The sequence below is a fragment of the Pimephales promelas genome, chromosome 12, assembly GCF_988280905.1.
Source record: "Pimephales promelas chromosome 12, fPimPro1.hap1.1, whole genome shotgun sequence".
Taxonomy (NCBI): domain Eukaryota; kingdom Metazoa; phylum Chordata; class Actinopteri; order Cypriniformes; family Leuciscidae; genus Pimephales; species Pimephales promelas.
The window spans coordinates 19,131,517-19,152,396 of NC_142780.1; the positions used below are offsets into that span (position 1 = coordinate 19,131,517).

The 20,880-nt window shown below is 37.4% G+C and overlaps 2 protein-coding genes across 3 annotated transcripts; one reads left to right on the top strand and one right to left on the bottom strand.

The window, feature by feature from the left end:
• Positions 1 to 376: 376 nt before the first annotated feature.
• Positions 377 to 6,224, bottom strand: tubb5 (tubulin, beta 5). 2 transcript variants are annotated; one of them, XM_039679420.2, is made up of 4 exons: positions 6,052 to 6,224; positions 3,693 to 3,801; positions 2,455 to 2,565; positions 377 to 2,321 (listed from the first exon to the last, which is right to left on the bottom strand). In XM_039679420.2, the coding sequence occupies exons 1-4, from the start codon at positions 6,106 to 6,108 to the stop codon at positions 1,264 to 1,266; spliced, it is 1,335 nt and encodes a 444-aa protein (XP_039535354.1). In that variant the 5' UTR covers positions 6,109 to 6,224; the 3' UTR covers positions 377 to 1,263. The 2 variants fall into 2 exon arrangements, with proteins under 2 accessions (XP_039535354.1, XP_039535355.1); XM_039679421.2 differs by having other exon boundaries at positions 2,455 to 2,562; positions 6,052 to 6,215.
• A 913-nt stretch (positions 6,225 to 7,137) lies between these two features.
• flot1b (flotillin 1b) lies at positions 7,138 to 20,834 on the top strand. The gene is made up of 13 exons (XM_039679422.2): positions 7,138 to 7,381; positions 8,128 to 8,182; positions 10,999 to 11,074; positions 12,348 to 12,438; positions 12,520 to 12,663; positions 14,643 to 14,762; positions 15,695 to 15,790; positions 15,864 to 16,016; positions 16,378 to 16,559; positions 16,678 to 16,723; positions 18,222 to 18,359; positions 18,449 to 18,625; positions 19,462 to 20,834. The coding sequence occupies exons 2-13, from the start codon at positions 8,140 to 8,142 to the stop codon at positions 19,483 to 19,485; spliced, it is 1,290 nt and encodes a 429-aa protein (XP_039535356.1). The 5' UTR covers positions 7,138 to 7,381; positions 8,128 to 8,139; the 3' UTR covers positions 19,486 to 20,834.
• The last annotated feature ends 46 nt before the right edge of the window (positions 20,835 to 20,880 follow it).

The window sequence follows — 20,880 nt, forward strand, 5'->3', positions numbered from 1 at the left end:
TAAATCAGTATTTTTGAGAAGCCATCATTTAGATATTTCTTACTTTTATATTTGAACCTCGCAACTAAAGTTGATTTTACTAAAATATATTTCAAAATAATTTAGATAAAAAAACTATATATATATTAAATAATCATATATTTATATATAATTAAGTGCATATAATGCATACTCCCATAACTCCATATAACGCATTTAACTCCCATTCGTTTGTATATCGTGCTGTACTGTATTATAAATCGTGTTTAATGCGGGCAATTCACTATTATTCTTCTAAGTGCATTCTAAGTGTGACTTTATTGGTTTGACCACATTCTTCAAGAATGTGCAGTGTACCATGCCAAAAAACAAAACAAAAAAAACAGCAAAGACTTGATTATTAACGAAATTGTTTTCATTTTTATTTTCTCCAGAGGTTCAGTTTTTTTCCACACAGGGACAATAAAGGAACATCAAAACAAATATGACATATATGCAGTAACACTTAAAAGTATGGGCTCAAAAATTAGACATAACAGAGTCCAAAATTGCACCAACCATCAATTCAACATGCTAAAATTTTCTTTCTATCGGCATAATCTAAAATACTTTCCTGTATCATCCATTAATCAATGTCCTCCTGTAGACGTTGGCTGGCGTCCAAGCGAGGTTAAGATTAAATAACCCTGTTACCCGGAACCTGTTATTTTGTCTTTCTTTTATTCAGACCTTTTCTTTTCCATCATTTTTCACACAACATACTTTTCTCTTCGAAACATTCTTTAAATACTGTGATCAGACCCATAGAGATCACGTTGAAGTGCCATAATCTCACAGAGTTGCCCTGTTCTAGTGCAATAGTAACAAAAGAAAACACCAAAATAATAATATGCATAATTTGCAGACAAAAAGAAGCAAATGTTAAAAGTAAAGAAAAATGAGATGTTACTGTCCTCCTTGTCCCTACCATCTATTCAATTATAACATTGATTCTAACTGGATGTTTGCCTTTTTTTCTTCCTTTTTCAGTAAAGAGAGCAGCTGACCATCAGAATAGTAAAAAAAACACACAAAAAAGTGAGCAATTTGTAATTGTAAACCCGGTTATCCACCAATTCTGTGTTTAAGAACATTCTTTCTGCCTTCCTCTGGTTATTTTTGGCCCCATTGGTCTAGTGCTAATTCCTACTTCATCAGATTGAGACACTAAAAGTTGTTGCCATATTTTGCTACATTTTCTTGGACACACTACCCCCCCCAACCAAACACCCTTTCATTTCCTTCTTAAGCATCTTCATCTGCCTCTTCCTCAAACTCGCCCTCTTCTTCGGCGGTGGCGTCCTGGTACTGCTGGTACTCAGACACCAAATCATTCATGTTGCTCTCCGCCTCTGTGAACTCCATCTCATCCATCCCCTCTCCAGTGTACCAGTGCAGGAAAGCCTTACGCCTGAACATGGCCGTGAACTGCTCGGAGATGCGCTTGAACAGCTCTTGGATGGCCGTGCTGTTGCCGATGAAGGTGACGGCCATTTTGAGACCCCTAGGAGGAATGTCGCACACGGCGGTTTTGACGTTGTTGGGGATCCATTCCACGAAGTAGCTGCTGTTCTTGTTCTGGACGTTCAGCATCTGTTCGTCGACTTCCTTCATGGACATGCGGCCACGGAACACGGCGGCGACGGTCAGGTAGCGCCCGTGTCTCGGATCACAGGCTGCCATCATGTTCTTGGCGTCGAACACTTGCTGTGTGAGCTCAGGCACGGTGAGGGCGCGGTACTGTTGGCTGCCTCGGCTGGTCAGAGGGGCGAATCCGGGCATGAAGAAGTGCAGACGGGGGAACGGAACCATGTTGACCGCTAATTTCCGCAGATCTGCGTTTAGCTGGCCGGGGAAGCGCAGGCAGGTGGTGACGCCGCTCATGGTGGCAGAGACCAGATGGTTGAGGTCGCCGTATGTGGGAGTGGTGAGTTTGAGGGTGCGGAAGCAGATATCGTATAAGGCTTCATTGTCTATGCAGTATGTTTCGTCTGTGTTTTCCACCAGCTGATGGACTGACAGCGTGGCATTGTATGGCTCCACTACGGTGTCAGAGACTTTTGGGGAAGGGACCACGCTGAAGGTGTTCATGATGCGGTCAGGATACTCTTCACGGATTTTGCTGATCAATAGGGTGCCCATACCGGAGCCGGTTCCTCCGCCCAGGGAGTGGGTGAGCTGGAAACCCTGCAGGCAGTCACAGCTCTCGGACTCCTTACGGACCACATCCAAAACCGAATCCACGAGCTCCGCCCCCTCCGTGTAGTGGCCCTTAGCCCAGTTGTTACCAGCGCCGCTCTGTCCTGTGAAGTGACAGGGAGGATGTGCACACATCAGAATGTGCAAGCTGAGACATTCTACATCTGGTTTCATAATTTGATATTTTGACATTATATCTGCACATTTTTAACATATTCCCTTTTGCCAGTCACTCACCAAACACAAAGTTGTCTGGTCTGAAGATCTGTCCGAAGGGTCCTGAACGCACAGAGTCCATGGTCCCAGGCTCAAGATCCACTAGAATAGCTCTTGGCACATATTTACCTCCTCCACGAGACAGAGAGACAGAGAGAGAGAGAGAGACAGAGAGAGAGAGAGATTGAGAGACATGGGAAAGAAGCAGACCAGCTCAGTATACATAAGATAAATCAAACACGAAGGCTAAGTTTTCACTTGAAATTTAGATTCGAAAGTGCTTGGACATGGCATGGATCATTGTTCCAATATATTGCCAAAGCATTTCTAATGTTTATAGTAATTCTAGAACAGATGAAAACAAATGATAAAAAATGAGTAATTAAATACAACAATCAGCCTTTTAGAATTCTATGAACACTTTTTGTGTTCACATATTGTACCGCTAATAATATACAATCTATTTTTTTGCCTAAAAATATTGAAGTTGTGTTTATTGTTTAACTTTCTGAAGCCATGCAGGGTTAATTATGTCTAATTTTGGAGAAAATTTTAGAAGTCACCAAGTGTCATCTCAACACATTTATTGAATTGTTATGCTTTAATTACAGCAGTATACATAATTAATTTAGATTTGTGGAGTAAAAATATTGTTTTAATATTGAATTGAAAATTTTAAAACAGACCCTCAGAATTGGGGCATAATGTTGTTGCTGGTGTACTGTAGGTTAATATTTAGTAATTTGTCTAATTATTAAATGTAATAATTAAAATAATTGTTTTGTATTCTATAACTAAATTGTCAAAATGAATACATTTACATTACTTGCTTACAAAGTATATCACATTAATGATAACTTGTTTCCATTTATTTGCCTAATAGTCAGCATGAAGTGAAAATTGTGACCGTCTTTTCTTCTCCATTGTGACATATTTCCAATTCGAATGAGAAAAAAAAATGCAGGACTTGACTTTGTCCATCGGGAGTTGATTGGATCGTTCATTGATTGCTAATTTCTACGTTCATTTCATGTGAGTGACAGGTTGCGGGAGGGATTACTGTTCTGCCTTGCTGGTGAACGCATCATCAGAGAAGAGAAGTGATGTCATAGTGAGGGAGGGAGGAGGAGGCAATTTTTTTAAATAGTGATGTGCACAGATAAATCATTTATAATACACTTTACAAAGAACATTTAATGGGGACACACTGTCTTCCCCATCTCGACCAATTGTCTATCTTAGTAATCTTAGTAAAGTACCTGTTGCTTCATTGTAGTAGACACTAATTCTATCCAGCTGCAGGTCACTGTCTCCATGATAGGTTCCTGTTGGGTCGATTCCATGTTCATCACTAATGACCTCCCAGAACTGCAAAAAACACACAGCAATTAAAACTGGCATGCAATTCAGTAAGGTCTAGATCAATTCTATCTTATGAAACACTGAAAGATTGAGAAGCAGTGTCAACTAATCGCTAATCTAGAATTGGTTTTAAAAGAGTTTTAGCTCTGAAAGAGGCTTTATTGGAGTTTAAATCGTTAATTCTATTTTACTCTCCTAGTGACCTTAATCTGAGAGAGAAGCAAGGATGGACTTAATAAGGCAGCGAGTGAATGCGAATGGAGAAAGAAAAGATTGTTCTTGGGATATATTGAAAATAATTGTTTTGAAAGAATGAGGCCAATAAACTGGAAGGCGCTGACTGACACAGCCCTACAGTGACCCTGTTCTGATACTCTCGCCTATCAAAAACCTGTTACTCCAGACAACCCATATCATCATAAAATACCATGCTGACACATATGAAATCAATCAGATAACATATTTGACACTCCTGGATACATTTCATTTCGCCAATTAATCCAGCAAATCAAAGGTTTTCCATGTACATTTACTCATTAATAATTTATGTTTCATTTAGATCTGTAGTGTAGAGGAGATGGGCCGCAGCTGTTAGAGCTATTAAGTTCAGTTGTGGATGCCTCCTCCTCCCCGCCCTGAACACAGATGAGTTCAACTGACACTCACAATCCCATCATGTGAAAGGAATTTCAAAGTCTTTTAAGGATGAGGACGATTTAACCCAATTTCTGATGCCACAGAACACATGCAACATCTCATGGGCAATCTATAAAAAAAATTGCATCTTTAATGGGGCCATGGGTGTGAATATGTCCTTCTTGGCAGCTTCCATCTATGTTGATGTGGCACAGAATCGGATTTAAAGGAATAGTTCACTTAAAAATGAAAACTCTGTCATCATTTACTCATCCTCAAGTTGTTTCAAACTGGTATGAATTTCTTTCTTCTGCTGAACACAATAGAAGATATTTTGAAGAATGTTGGTAACCAGACAGTTGATGGACCCCATTGACTTCTATAGTATTTGTACCCTACAAAGGAAGTCAATGGGGTCCATCAACTGTGGTCACCAACATTCCTCAAAAATAAATCTTCTTTCATGTTCAGCAGAAGAAAGAAATTCATACAGTTTAAAAACAACTTGATGGTGAGTAAACAATGACTGCATTTTCATTTTTACATGAACTATTCCTTTAATGTATTAATTGGATATTTTAAATGCATTTAAAGTATCCAATTATGTGGGTACGTCTTTATGAGAACAATTCTAGTAAAATAACCGAATTTTAGGCCAAATTAAACAATGGATCATACAAAAAGCACACTAAAATAACTGATTAAGATATTTAACTGATTAACCTTCTTTAATAAAATGGTTCATTGTAGGTACAATTAAAATGGTTCAATTCTCCATTGCCCCACCCTTCCCATCCTCCTCCGCTTGACCATTGACCATAGCAGTCAGTATCTGCACATATGATTAATAATTTAGTCAAAAGCCAGAAAATACTAGCTAAAAGTATTTCGCGTAAAAATTATGTTAAGGTACGCGGAAGAACCGGGTAGAACAGGCTAATATTAGTGGTATGCATCATGTGTCATGGCTCGCGACTCGAGCTGGTCCTGACAGCTGTTTAAAGGGCTCGTGATAACGGGTAGCGTAATTACTAAGAGCTCTGCTGTTCACATCAGATCCGCCACACCCGGTGCATTGAGGAGAATGAAATAAAGAAAGAGGACAGACCCACCCCCCCTTTTCACAGTCCATCCCTTCACCCACATCTCTGCTTTACAGACAAAGAGATTTATGGTTAGAGTCTACTGAATGTGAGCATTTATTTCGAGAAATAGCTATACAGGGCGTGTTAAAGATATAGTGAGAATGAATAAAGTGTGGGATCCGCATATTTTGAGCGTGAATGAAGGGTGTTCACAAGGACAAAGCAGTGTAATGGAAAACAATTCTTAAACATAATGTGAGTCTATAAAGCTGCCCAACGTGTTGCTAGTGTAATACATTATTAATTATATATGGAAATATGTGCAATGCAAAAAAATAGGTCTGTTCTGCATAACAGCGTGCCTTCTAATATGCTCCTAAACACAATTAAGATAACATCTTGCGGTTTTAGATTTAGTAAAAGCTAGTATAAACAGGGGCTTTATTGTTGCATTCTGAGACCTCTGCACAATATTTTCACAGTAGATTCAAAATATTATGACTCACTTTGTAGTACTCTGAAAAACTGTTCTTACCTTGGCACCGATTTGGTTTCCGCACTGACCGGCCTGGATATGAACAATCTCCCTCATTGTTTCAAATTGGGTGAGAAGTTCTCAGACAAATCTGGAAAGTAACGGCGTAGCTCAGAAATAATTTGGAAAAGCCGGACAAAGGCTTTATATTCCTGGACTGTCTCCAGAACGAGGCTGCGTGGTAGTGGGCGAGGCTCTGCTGGATGTTGAGAAATCTGATTGGTGCATGACCGGACCGGAAGTATGTAGGGAGTGTCACTGCCAGCAAAGATTGGATTGAAAAAGAGAGAAACGTAGGATTGTTGTATGCAGTTTTTATTTTTTTATTTTTTTATTTTTTTTTAACAAATCACAGACATGTTTTACATCAGTTTGATCTGTATAGCAAGCAACAATAACTCAAAGTTGCGCTTGAACTATTACTCTTCTGAATATGAAAATGTAACCTACTAAAAGCCAGACTCATTGTTATGAGGTTGTTGCACATTCCTGTTTTTAACTTATAATTGTTTAACTTTATTTCATGAAATTTACCCACTATTATTATTGTCACTGTGGGTACAAACTGGGGAGACCACAGTGGAAAGCTTTCTACACAAATGTGGAGTTGATAGAAGAACCAGAGACAGTAAAAAATAAATAAATAAAAGACTATCAGAGAGATAGCAGACTTTAGTTAAACAGTGACAAAATAGATAATGAAAAGAATAAAGGGGAACAAACGGGAAAAAAACAGTTTAATAGTTACTTACAGTTTACTTTTGGTTTTTGATGAATGGATGCATAGCCTATTTTTTAATTTAAGTCATACTTTTGATGCTATAATCATGATCTCATAAATGTCATAATTTGGACTTTTATCATAATTTCGTTTTTCATCTCATAATTTTGATTTACAATCTCATAAATACGACATTTTGTCATAATTATGTCTTTTTGTGTTATAATTATCATTTACCAAAGTAGGATTTTAAAAGTTTTCATAATGTTCAGAATCTTCAGATAGCTACTACTACAGTAAATGACGGCGTATTTTTCCTCAGTCAGTCCACAGCAGAGAGCAGCTACACACCTACTCACAGCCTGAAAAAAAAAAATACTCCCTGACCGTCGCAAAACCTAGTGATAGTCTATCTAGGCTGCAGTTTACGCAACTCGAACGCTCAAAACTGTAGTCACGGTAGGGAGCTGACAGAGTTGTAGAACACAGCCTGAGTGTTTGTGAATGGGAGTGGCCGAGACTGCTTGAATCGTGATTACGACGACCTTTTGCACAAGAGAGACAATCCTGACCACATCTACTTCGGATTTATCGAAATATCAGCAATCGGTAAGAACATGTGGTTTGCCTAGCTAAATGTTACAGTGCCTGGATTCTCAACACCAAACTAAACTTAAGTGCGCGTGATATGCAGCGTAGTCGCCGCTAAGGAACCGTCAAGCATTTCCTGCTCTGTTGCTAAATACATTAGGCTACGTTAGCGTTTCTAAACACGTAACGTTAAGCTTACAAGTTGTTCGCACCTGTTTTGTTGGTGATTCTTATGTCGTGTTTAGGTTTTATAATGAGAGATAAACGTGTATTTATCGCCAAATGTTAGTGTTTATTAGGCTACTAAGTTACATAAAATTCATGTTGATTTTAGAAAAGGTTCTTCTCTTGCGAGAGATCATTATATCGATTATATCATATATGGGAACTATTTTTACTTTACGGTATATTGAAGTTAATGTTAGTTCTAAATTTAGGCTATATCATATTTTGGGACATAGTCTAAACTGTTGCATTGCATTATTATGAGATATCTTTTACTGTAATGTGATTGTTTTTGTTAAGTTTATTGGTTGGTCAACAGGTCTGTGTTTTGAATAAAGTGAAAAGAGATGTAGATGTTTTACAGTAAGGCAATGGGAAGTGCAGACTCGCATGATGATAGACATAAATTAACGTTACTAGTAGAGTCATCAACGTATTCCTCTGAACTCGTGAGATTGGTGCTGTCTGTGTTTACTCAGATGTCATATCTAAAATATTCCCAGCATGTGTTGATCTAGTGGCTTTTTTTTTTTCCTCAGATCTAATTCAAGATGTTTTACACCTGTGGTCCCAATGAGGCTATGGTGATCTCAGGTATGCTGCATCTGTTGCTCTTATGGTTATGTATACAAATAAGTAATGGATCTCCCTGAAGGTTATATATATAACTGAAAATTAAGGCAGCTGTGAGCCTGTGACTAAGGTTCATCAGGCTTTATCAATAACCTGTAGAGCTCTGTAATGATTTTTCAGATCAATGATGTTGTGGAATCTGCATTCTTTTTTTAAACAATGACCAAATGCAGAACTGGTTTCAGCTATTCATGTGACTTTCATTCACAGGTCAAAACAGACACAAAGTTCACTGTAATGGTAGTGTACTGCTAGATAAATGTCAGTGGTTACAAATTAAGATGACTTTAATGCTCAGGGGGGAACCCCAGCAGGCTTACATTTACTATAACAACAAGGTTAATGTAGGCAAACTGCACTGTACAAAGGGGAAATAAGTCACTAGCTCCATTTATGTCTCTGTCGCCCTTGTTTCCTTTGTAAACAGTTGACAAGCTGCTGGAGACATGCAATGACATGAAGTGCGCTTATGAGTTACTTTTCTAACATTAGTAACGTTCTTGACATTACTTTTTAGAGGGAGATACATTTTGTACCGTTGATTTGTTAAAAGTGTAGGTTAAGTTAAGATTAGTTATGATGACATGCATTTGTCTGTTGTAAAACTAGAAATGTTTCCTGATAGTAAAAGCGAATGATTCGTACAATTGTTGGCTGTTTTTAATATTTTACCACCTTTTTGCATGTAATTTAAAGCTGCAGTCCGTAGCTTATATGGGGTTAAAAATATCCAAAATACATATTTGAGAAAATGCATAACCAGCCAGGGTTCAAAAGTATCTGCTTGCCTTAGCTCGATTCAAAGCGGCACGCTTGTATATGTATTTAATTCCAGTGGGACTGGTGGATTTCCGCGGGAGATTCGAGCATGTCTTTGCATCATTACTTCACGTGTATCTTTCACAATCAGCAATGTCAACATAGGCGAATGTAAAATATGATAACAAAAACGGTTAGTGAACTAGGCTGATCAATTTCAGTGTAACAGTAATATTGTAGGAAGTAACGTTACTGTACTGAACGTGTCTGGAAATGTGTATTATAAACAATATGATTGTAGTGGAATGGGTGCCGTTAGACTGTAGATCTAGTACAAGTTACATCCTAAAGCTCCTTCTTTTTGTTTTTCTGGAACAGTGTTTTGTATTCATTTCATGTCTCATGTTGTAGTTAACTTGCTATTACCATTATTTCAGCATTTCTGAAAACTTGTAATTTATCACAATGAAAAATACGGAGGTCTCTCCATAATTCAAACGTTCTGCTGAGGTTGATCCGTGTTTTCGTCCTAAGTCGATCCTTTTCACGTTTGGCCTGTCAAGCTTTAGCACATACATTTTTGTTTTTTATATTCATTTGTGTTGAGTTGGTGTTGTGCTGGAGGCAGGTCATCCTTAATCCTAAACGGCTAAATGATTAAATGCCCAATCCTAATGCCTAATCCTAAATCCTAAATTGCTAAATGACCAAATGCCCAATCCTAAATTACAGTTTTAGTTTCAAATTTAGACTTTCAGTTTTCGTTTAGGACTTTTTAATTTTAGACTTTTAGTTTTCAATCTGTCCCAATAATCCCTCCATAGAACCAGAGCAAAAGTGGATGTTTCATACTAGTTCAGATGACATTTTCAGGTGAAAATTGTTATGTTGTGAAAATTACATTGTGTTAATCCGCTCTGTGCCGGCTTGAGGGTGTTGAACTACAACTCACGTAAAGTTGATAATTCCGCGAAGGACTGCAATTGCAGATTTCGAACAGAGATGGCGACAAAGAGGAAAAACGCCGGACTGCAGCTTTGAAACATAGGACTTGTCATAGGAAATGTATACATAATATTTGTTCAAATGTTTGGGATTTTTTTATGTCTCTTATGTCTTCCCATGCTACATTTACTTGATCAAAAATACAGTAAAACAGTGATATTGTAAAATATCATTACAATTTAAAATAAGTGTTTTCTACTTGAATATAAAAAAAGTAATTTATACCTGTGATGGCAAATCTGAAATCTAATATTTTGATTTAGATATCAAGACATATTCAATGTTATTAATGTTGAAAAATGTTTTTGTACTTTATAATATTCGTACATTGGAATCCTTGATGCATTTTTTTTTTTAATGAACAGGAAGTTCAAAAGAATATTTTGAAATAATCAATTTTGTTACAATATATGTCTTTGCTATCACTTTTGATCAATTGAATGTATTTTTGATGAATAAAATAATAATTAAAAAATATATTTATTTTTTGGCCTGTAAAAAATATTTCCCATATAACAAGCCAGTATTAAATATCCCTGTAGATACACAATATAGGCATTGATCAATACTGGTGCATTTACCCCTATTTTTACCTTTTATACTTATTTAAAATTTAATAACACTGTTAAATGTGCATTTTCAGCAAATCTCAAAATGAATATTACATTTTCATACTTAACATTATTATGTTCTGATGCCTAAATTCACTTCTAGCATTTAAAAATGATTGATTCTAGTTTTTAATGTTTTATTTGTAATTTATTTAGACAAAATACCATTACATTATATTATTGACCATTTATCAGTGTTCACTATAACATAAAGTAAATATCGACTTATCTCTGTATTGGCCAGACTTTTAATATCGAAGCATCCCTGTTGTTGTGATATTTCTGTGATCTAAAATAAATATAATTTAAGATTTTGCACCTATAACTCCTTCCCCTAGCCAGTGGATTTTCAAGATTCCACCAAGAATGTTTTTAGTCAAGTAAAACTCTCATCTCTTTCAGGATGTGGCCGCTCTCCTCCCCTGATGATTGCTGGTGGAAGAGTGTTTGTTATTCCCTGCTTTCAGCAAATCCAGCGGTATGTATTGAATTACAATAGAAGGTGGATTATTACAGCATGTTAGTGCCTGCTGAACACACGTGCATTGGAACCATTCTGTTTAACCAGGTGCTGCAGGGCCAGACTCTAATGTGATTCAAGATTAGACAGGGACTCACAGGCCTCATGAATGATGGGAACAAGAACAATAGGTGGCTCTGTGTGCAGTAGAGACTCCACTTGTGTTTACATTCCTCTCCACGTATACATTGCTGAAAATAAATTAATCATCCGTTCCTCAGAGAGAATACCTTCATTCCATTTTGTAGAGCACTAGAGATAGTTTGTTGATCAATTTGCATTGGTCTGTCCATAACCTGATTACTGTACATCAACATTCACGTCTGTGGCCCTGTTTACACCTGGTATCAAGAAGTGTTTTTTTTTTGCTCGGATCACAAGTGGACGACACTAAATTCTGGTGTAAACGGGGTCTAAAACGTGTTGAGCTTGTTCACTGCGACCAATTCCAGAGGTAGTCAAAAACGCATTTCGCAAAATTGCTTTTGTAGTGTAGACGCTCGCATGTTCGAATGCAGTCAAATAACCACAAAAGACTACTGACCTAATGCATCAACATTATGGGAAGCGCATGAGCCACAGATGCCTGATGGCATTTAAACTTTGTCGACTGAAGACCCTAGTTTAGTTTGAAGACAAAAAACGTACTAAGCGCAATGTTCTCTTACCATTCCTGATTTCTAACCCGCACTCATCGTTTGGCGTGGTCTTGCGGCTCTTAAATTTGAAGTGAAAGCTGTGCGTTTATAATTGCGCAAGCTTATTTCATCCATTAGATCGAAAGATCTGAAGAACCCATACATTTACCCACCTATAAACCCTCTCCTTGAAGAAATCAGGACCTAACTGGTCGAAAGTGGACAAAAGAGATGGATTAAAACACCAAGTGTAATTGGGAATATGTCTCCCTCATCTACTCTTAATCCGACCGAAGTGGTACTCCCTGCAGTCAAATGACGTCCAGCTCCACCTCTCTGGAATGGGGTGGATGGATAAAGTTGTGGCTTGGATTTGGGTGTAGTTGGATATTCTAGCTCTACCCATTAGGCTCAAATTACAATCACTTCTCCTCCTACAAAACTTTTGTTCCAGCATAATGTGTATGTATATGTGGGTGTGGTTTGGGGGCGGAGCCATCTGTTTGTGCAAATAATGGGAGTCAATGGATATGTTTGAGAAACCTGTTTGATGCTGACTTAAAGGTTTTACAGCTGTTTTTCTTTTCTCCTAGGATCTCTCTCAATACACTGACTCTGAATGTAAAGAGTGAAAAGGTTTACACCAGGCATGGAGTGCCAATCTCCGTGACTGGCATTGCCCAGGTTAGAGACACACACACACTTTATGGTCATCTGTCACATCAGTTTTACAGTCTGTGAGTGCTGTTATTTATGTGTCTGCAGGTGAAGATTCAGGGTCAGAATAAAGAAATGCTGGCTGCAGCCTGTCAGATGTTCATGGGGAAGTCTGAGATTGAGATTGCTAATATTGCCCTGGAAACCCTTGAGGGACATCAGAGAGCCATTATCGCCCACTTGACTGTGGAGGTACTGTGAGATGATTAAATGGATACTTCAGGTTTTAGCTTTGTATTAGTGGAAAACCTCTAGTATTTTCAAATTACTGTGCTTTCCACTCTCATATCGCTCTGAGATGAGAGATTTATGTATTTTTCATCTGGAAAAAATCCTCTGATGACGCAAAAATCGTCATATTGCGATTTTAGTGTCGGCCATCTTTTTTAGAAGCGAAGCTAGCAGGCTCTTGTTCTGAGGAAAAAGCTGAGTAGTAGGGGTTACCATTCATCCTCTTTTTCCCGGACATGTCCGGCCGTCAATGTCCGGGATTCAGCTTTTGCTTTCTGCAGTCGCCATTCGTTATTTACATGCACACCTTTTGTTTCAATCTAACTACATCCAGATTCACCAATCGGAATGAATTCATTGTTTACATGAACGCTAAACAAGTGATCGAAATCTCGGGCAGACTCATCACGGAGACTCACTCGTAGCCTAGACTTGTTGTTTAACCCTCTGAGACCTAAGGGTATTTTTACAATAAATTTTCCGTCTGGTGTCATTTACTAAAAAAGCTTGTAAAATATCAACCCTTTGGTGCACAGACAATTGACGCACCTCTTTTTTTTCAGGACAAATTGAACTTTCAGCATATTTGTGTTACATTGATGTCACCTGAATGTAAAATAAGTTATGGGACCATAAAGACAAATGAAAAAATAAATCGGAAATGGAATCACTCAATTATTTATTGAAATCACACACAAATAAATAAAAGCTAAGCAATTTTCCTCTGGAAAATAGTTTGTTCATGTCTTTGGAGTCCTGGAGCAAAGGAACAAACATTATAACTTGTACAGAACAAAAAATATTGACATTTTTCCAAAAGAAGTCCAGGCGTTTGGGGCCTCATGAAATTCACTGGTGCCAAGCCTCAAAACAGTTCCTATCAGCAATCACACAGAGGGCCACATCACAGGTTTTGCATTTCTATTTTATTTATTCTTTTATTTATTGTGTTCTTTTTATTCTTTTAGAATACATTTATACTACTATAATACTTTTTTACAGTAAATAAATAAATGGCACTTCAGCTGGGTCTATCCTGGTAATCTAGTTCCTCATCTGTCAAAAAGCTCTGTTCTCCTGAAAATCCTTCATCCTGCAATGCACCAAAATAGACCAGCGCTTTATTTACGTCCATTTCGCTGTGTTTCTCTGTGAATCGCGCGTCTCCGTGAGTCTCTCTATCTCTCTACACTATATCAGCGCTTGGTTCATGCGTAATGACGCACACCAATGTTTACAACGGATCAGCCTGTAATTGGTCAAAAACCATCACGTGAAAACATCACGTGATATCCAGGATGTCCGCTAGCATCGAGCTAGCGGCAAAAATGACCGAATATTTATGAATTATGCGCTTCAAGATTATCAAAGTTTGACATAAAGCGTTTGGATTTATTGCTGAAAACCTCTGAAAGGAAGCACAAGTTCCAGGCTGGATAGAAAACCTTCTGTAAAGGCTAGAAAGACCCGAAAGACACCCCCGTGATGGCTAGCTCGTTAGCTTTCTGCTGGAAAAAACGGTAAGAAAATCGATAAATCTGTCATCGAGTTATGTAAACATTTATCGGAGGTGACGTGTGGCATCGTCGACGACGCCGTCGGGCTCAGGGGGTTAACTCTGTTACCGGTAGGCGTGGCCTCTTATGGCAGCGAGTGCATTCTGGGAGTTGTTGTCTTTCATGCATATAAGCCAAAAATACATTTTCTGGCTTTTCTCAGTCTAGAAAGCTATCCCTTTAAAGAGTTATTTGTGTTTTGTATCAAATACACACAGAATGGAAGAAACAAGACCATTTTAAAGAGGACCGGAGGGTTTTAGTGCTGAAATAAACAAGCGACCTCTGCTGACCGAGATATGTGGTGTGCTAGTGCTACTAACTGTAGTGCTGTTCTGATTATTTGTTATTTATTGTACAATCTCTCATTCTTTCTCTTTGTAGGAGATCTACCAGGACCGTAAGAAGTTCTCAGAGCAGGTGTTTAAGGTAGCTTCCTCTGACCTGGTCAACATGGGGATCGGTGTTGTCAGCTACACGCTCAAAGATGTGCATGACGATCAGGTGATATTATGCACCTCACACCCTAAACAAACACTATTTTTCAAAAGTTTGGGGTTGGTAGGATTTTTGATGTTTTTTAAAGGAAGTCTCTGATGCCCATGGCAACATTTGTTGGATTAAAAATACAGGAAAACGTTCAATAAGGTTTTTATTTAATTTTTGATTTTTTTTTTTTTCCATTTTAATATATCTTCAAATGTCAAAGCTGAATTTTCAACAGCCAGTGTCGCATGATCCGTTAGAAATCATTTTAATATGCTGATTTGGTGCTCATGAAACATTTCTTATTATTAATGCTGAAGACAGTTTTGCTGTTTAACATTTTTATCGAAACCATGGTACATTTTTTTTCAGGATTCCATGTTTGAAGTACAGGTGAAACTCGTGCAAAAAAGTTCATTTACTTCACTAAAATTCAACTTAAATGGTGAAACTAATATATTATATAGACTCATTACATGCAAAATAAGATATTTCAAGCCTTTATTTGTTATAATTTTGATGATTATGTCTTACAGCTATGAACACCTTTTCACAATATGCTAATTTTGAATTTGGGGTTTTCATAAGCTGTAAGCCATAATCATCAAAATTATAACAAATAAAGGCTTGAAGTATCTCACTTTACATGTAATGAGTCTATTTAATGTATTAGTTTCACATTTTAAGTTGAATTACTAAAATAAATGAACTTTTCGCCTGTAAAGTTAAAAAGAACAGCATTATTTAAAATGGAAATCTTTTATATAATTATAAATGTCTTTACTGTCACTTTTGATCAATTTAATGAGTCCTTCCTAAATAAAAGTGAAATAAAATCCTAAATAAAATTTTTCCCCAAAAAAATCTTAACCCCAAACTTTTTAAAGAGTAGTGTAAATTCATAATAATACATACACCTTAGTATGAAACTCACCTGGACTCTCTCACAGGGTTATCTAATCTCGCTGGGTAAAGCTCGTACTGCTCAGGTGCAAAAAGACGCTCGTATCGGTGAAGCTCAGTTCAAGAGAGATGCCGTCATCAGGGTGAGATTTTTCATATTCCTGTTGTCATTTAATGGTTTTGCAAAAAACTGAATGTATGTGTTTGTCTGTGTAGGAGGCTCACGCCATGCAGGAGAAGGTCTCTGCTCAGTATGTAAATGAAATTCAGATGGCTAAAGCACAAAGAGACTTTGAGCTGAAGAAAGCATCCTATGACTATGAGATCAACACCAAGAAGGCAGAGTCTGAAATGGCCTATCAGCTTCAGGTACCAAATGATATTTATCTTGGTTTCCAGCTGGTAAAATCAGGATTGCCACTTTACATCAATTCATATTTTAGGAATTTAAAGAAAAAACGCTGCTTTTGGAGCCATTTCACAACAATAGAAAAATATATAAGAAAATGCAAATTCACAGCTGTACAGTAGAGGGCAGCTATCTCATAACCCCTCACACAAGACAAGAGCTTGTCAATGTGGTCAATCAAGAAGCGTGTTTATCATTCTGGTGACGAAATTTGTGCCAAGCTCCTTTCTCGTGGACCCTTGCGTATGTGTAAAAAAACGAAGTATACTTTGGGCTTGAATCACGTCTACTGACGTTTTTACCCACTGTCATTTGATTTAGGTGGCCAAGACTAAGCAGCGTATCGAGGAGGAGAAGATGCAGGTTCAGGTTGTGGAGCGTACGCAGCAGATCACTTTACAGGAGCAGGAGATCACCCGCAGGGAGAAGGAACTGGAGGCCAAGGTCCGGAAACCAGCTGACGCTGAGAGATACCGTATTGAGAAGATTGCTGAGGCAGAACGGTGAGAAACTGATGCAGTGTCACACATTTGTGCTTTGCTGGAAGCAAATCTAAAGAATAAAACTGATAGCTTGGTATCATAATCTCAAAAAACCTTTTCATGTCCTCTCATCTAACAGGCTTCAGTTGATCATGGAGGCAGAAGCTGAGGCAGAGTCCATCAGAGTGAGTTCATGAATCTCTCCACACCTGTTTTTCACAAGTGACAATGAGCGTTGCTGTTTGCACAAGACACACATTACACAACATACACATTTAATCCTTTCCCTGCCAGCATTTTTTTTTAAATAGGATAGCTACATAAGCATTTTTTTATCATTTTCACCAATATTATAAGACCTTATTATTTTTTGTGTGAATTTCTAAACGTATATCAAAAGAAAGAACAGACCCTCTGCTTTTAAACAAATTCTGTTCCATGCATTCCTTTATCAACTCTTGAATATGGGTTGGTTTCATAAAAAAAACATTTTGAGCAAAAAGCATGCTATATCAGACTATATCCAGATAAGATTCAGTGCGATGATCAAAACATATAGAGTAGATCGAGTCCATCGACACCCCTAATGCTTGCACAGTCCTATAGCTCGTCTTGGGTTGACATTTCATTCAGTAACATTAGGCAGTTTTGATTTATATGCTGTTAAATGTTGATGAAAACGTTATTTTACATATGCATCTGCTTTCATCTGTCTTTTGATCAGAAAATTCAGTACTCCTTCTGAAAATGCCTAATAGCGCCCCCTACGGTATAACAGTGAAAACTGAAAAGGACAACCTGGAAATTTCAATCAATGGCAGGGAAGCGTTTTCTCCATAGATATCCATAATAAAAGCTAGATGTCTCGTCCGCGCTTGCTGGTCAATGGAGGTCGACATCCGCACCTGGCGGCCATCTTGTCAAAGGCAGCTTTCCCACTTGTAACATTGTGTTTTAATGGTACATACTGTACTTTTTAAATAACCATAACTTGCTCCATTTTTTACAGATTTTCAAACGTTTGGTTTGTTATAAACGTCAGAGATGTAGTTATGACACTTCATACTTATGAATAATAAGTCTATAAATAAATAATCATCCAGAACTATTGCCACGTTAATGACATTTATAAGAAACCTAACCGTTTGTAAATCTGTCAATATTTCTATGAGATGAAGTGTATTTGTGTTCTGATCACTCATGTTACATCAGGAACCACAGAGCCCGCCAGAAAGATTGCCTGTGACAAGATGGCCGCCGGAGATGGCGATAGAGACGTCTAGCTTTTATTATGGGTTTTCTCACAAATTACGGAAATTTCCGTCAATTGGCGAGGAAAGAGACAGCTGTACTTAAAGCGAAATCGAAAAACTAACTGGTGTGACATCATTTCAAACAAAATCAAGCCAAAGTAAAGTTCATTTTGGGAGTTCAAAACTGTTTTTTCGTCGGTGCTATTTTTTATGCGTTTATTTTGTTACTCAGAGGAAAGTGCGCAGCATGAGTAGAGTCAGGATGTTCGCTAAAAGTATATCCTTACAAAGGTATTTTAAACTTAGTTTTACTTCTAAGCAAAAAAAGAAAAAGAACTTTGCAGTGAGTAGATTGGGGGCTTAACACTATTAAACACATTAGACTTTAGACTATTCTCTCATTCTTCATCTTTTTCTGTCGCTGTTTCAGATGAGGGGAGAGGCACAGGCCTTTGCGCTGGAGGCGAAGGGTCGGGCTGAAGCCGAGCAGATGGCCAAAAAGGCAGAAGCTTTTAAACAGTACAAAGAGGGAGCCATGGTGGACATGCTGCTGGAGAAACTCCCGCTGGTTAGTGCATCTGAACTTCTCAATGTCATTAAATAAACTCAGTGATAAATCAATAATGTTAAAATGCCATTTGTCCTCCACTGCTCTAGATGGCAGAAGAGATTAGCAGGCCACTCTGTGAATCTAAGAAGATCACCATGGTGTCCAGCGGTGGCTCAGAAGTGGGTGTTGCGAAGCTGACTGGAGAAATTCTGGAAATCATGACTCGTCTGCCGAGCGCGGTGGAGAAACTAACTGGAGTGAAAATCTCACAGGTTACCTCACCTGTGAGTTAATGCACATAAAAACACAAACCAACACATTCTCACCTGTGGAAGGTTATCCTATTATCATTTTTAATCATACAAATAATATATCATTTTTTTGTTTACTTCTCATCTTTTCATTAATGCTGTGTTTTTGGAGATATAAAGTACGTTTGTATCCATATACCACACAATTCCTCAACTACACTATTAGCTTGCATATGAAATATTATTTTTTATGATGCATTTCATTTATGCTCTAGTACTACGCCTTCATTTCTGTGTAAAAATTTTCAGATTTATGTCGGATTTTTTTTTTTTTTTTTTTGTGACGCATGAAAATATATTTAGCTTTTTTTTTTTTTTCACATTTCCCATTCATTTCAATGTGGGGTCATATTGACACCGAAGACCAGAAGTGTAAACTTTTTTTTTTTTTTACATACCTTCAGAACAACCGAATCAAGCCCAGTTTTTTTGTGTGTGTATAGATAGATAATTAATGAAAAGTCACAAAATCTTATTCCACTGACATGAAGGGAACCTTTTTTTTAATTAAGTAAAAGTCGATTGGGGTCGTATAGACCCCATGACCCGATTGAGGGCTACCAACTCTCACAATGTATTGGCTGAAGTTTAAATCAGAGATGGTAATAAATGTATATTAAACATAATGGCTAAATAAATAGCACATTTTAATCTTTCTGTATGAAGTGAATGCCATAGACTGCAAAAAAAAAAATATATGCCCATCAAGATCACATTGAATAATTAGGTATTACATTGGTGTAAAACACCTGGTTTCCACTCCAGACACGCTAAATGGGGATGTTTTTTTTTTTCTTTTCTTTGGCCAGGCTGGTTTAACCCGAATGGGCTAATGGAGTTGGAGTCAGATGAAGAAGGAATCAAGTCTGATCAGCTCTGCTTGTGGATCTCAGCTCTTCGTGTGTGCATGCATGTGTGCATGCCTGTGTTTGTACTGAACTTAAAACATTGAGGTCATTTTTTTTGTAATCATCCATTTGTAACATTTAGTTTTTATATTCTATTTTGTGAATTTTATGGTTTTATCACATTATATTATAATTTTACACATTAATTAGGTGAACTACATCATCTACTCTAGAGCCTCTGTTAATAGTGAATATTCAGGGAAGTAGGGTTGGTCTTTTCATTTTTGAATAGTTTCTGTATTTTAGAGCCAAATGCCCGTTGAGTCTGGTTCAGTTCCTTTCTGAAACCAAAGTGCATTCTAGACCAATGCATGTAAATTCACCTCAAGTGCATTACCGAAGCCATAGTCCGCATGCACAATGCCTTCCGTATCCAGACACTGAAATGTGATGCTTTATTCTTGCCGCTTTACACCTCTTTGATACTTATGTTCTGAGAATATATTGTCCGGTGTTTTAATACTTTTACTTTTCACCAGTGGCACTGAATTTTGGAGACATTTTGAAAAAGTTTTTTGTTGTTAATCAGGCCACTTTTTCTCAAACAGGTCTGTGTGCTCAGGTAAGTGATTTTTTACAGCAAGTTGAAATTTGAAAAGGAAGAAGGGGGGTGTAAAGTGAGTGGCGAAAAAAACCTGATGATTTTTGAAGTTGATGAACAAACAGGAAAAAGAAGAAGAGAAAACTAGGTTAGGTTTTTAACGCAGGCTGCAAGCATGTCTTTGTGCCCACAGAAACTCAAGTGAAGGCTGATTGTGGTTCCATTTCTCGTTTCATTTTCCAATGATTGCAAAAAAAAAAATAATTAAAAAAAGTTACTGTTTTGGTTTTACCATGCTGCTGTGTACTTCACACTAAAATTGACTTAACATTATCAGAGATAAATCTATGCATCTCTAGTTTACGCCTTCAAAGTGCCTCAATAAATAGCAACATATACCGTAACTGACAGCACCCTGCTCTGATCTTTAGTGTTTCAGCAACAGGAACAGAACTGTGATGTGTCATGTGATACTTCCTAGACCTAATGACTAATTTCATTTAGAATGTTACTTTTTTTTGCCATTAGTTTGTTTTCATTGCCTTAAACCCTTGTTTATGTATTTAACAAACTTACCCAATATTTGCCTTATTGTATGTTCAATGTTAAAGTAGATATGTTGCCTTAAATTGTAGATCTATATATATCCAGGCTGAGATTTATACATATGATTATACAAGTACGTACTGTTTAATAAAACCAATAAACTATTAGCATGTGTTCTACTTTAAAACTTGTGTGGAAGTGTATGTTTGCACAAATTCGGTTGTGAAATCACA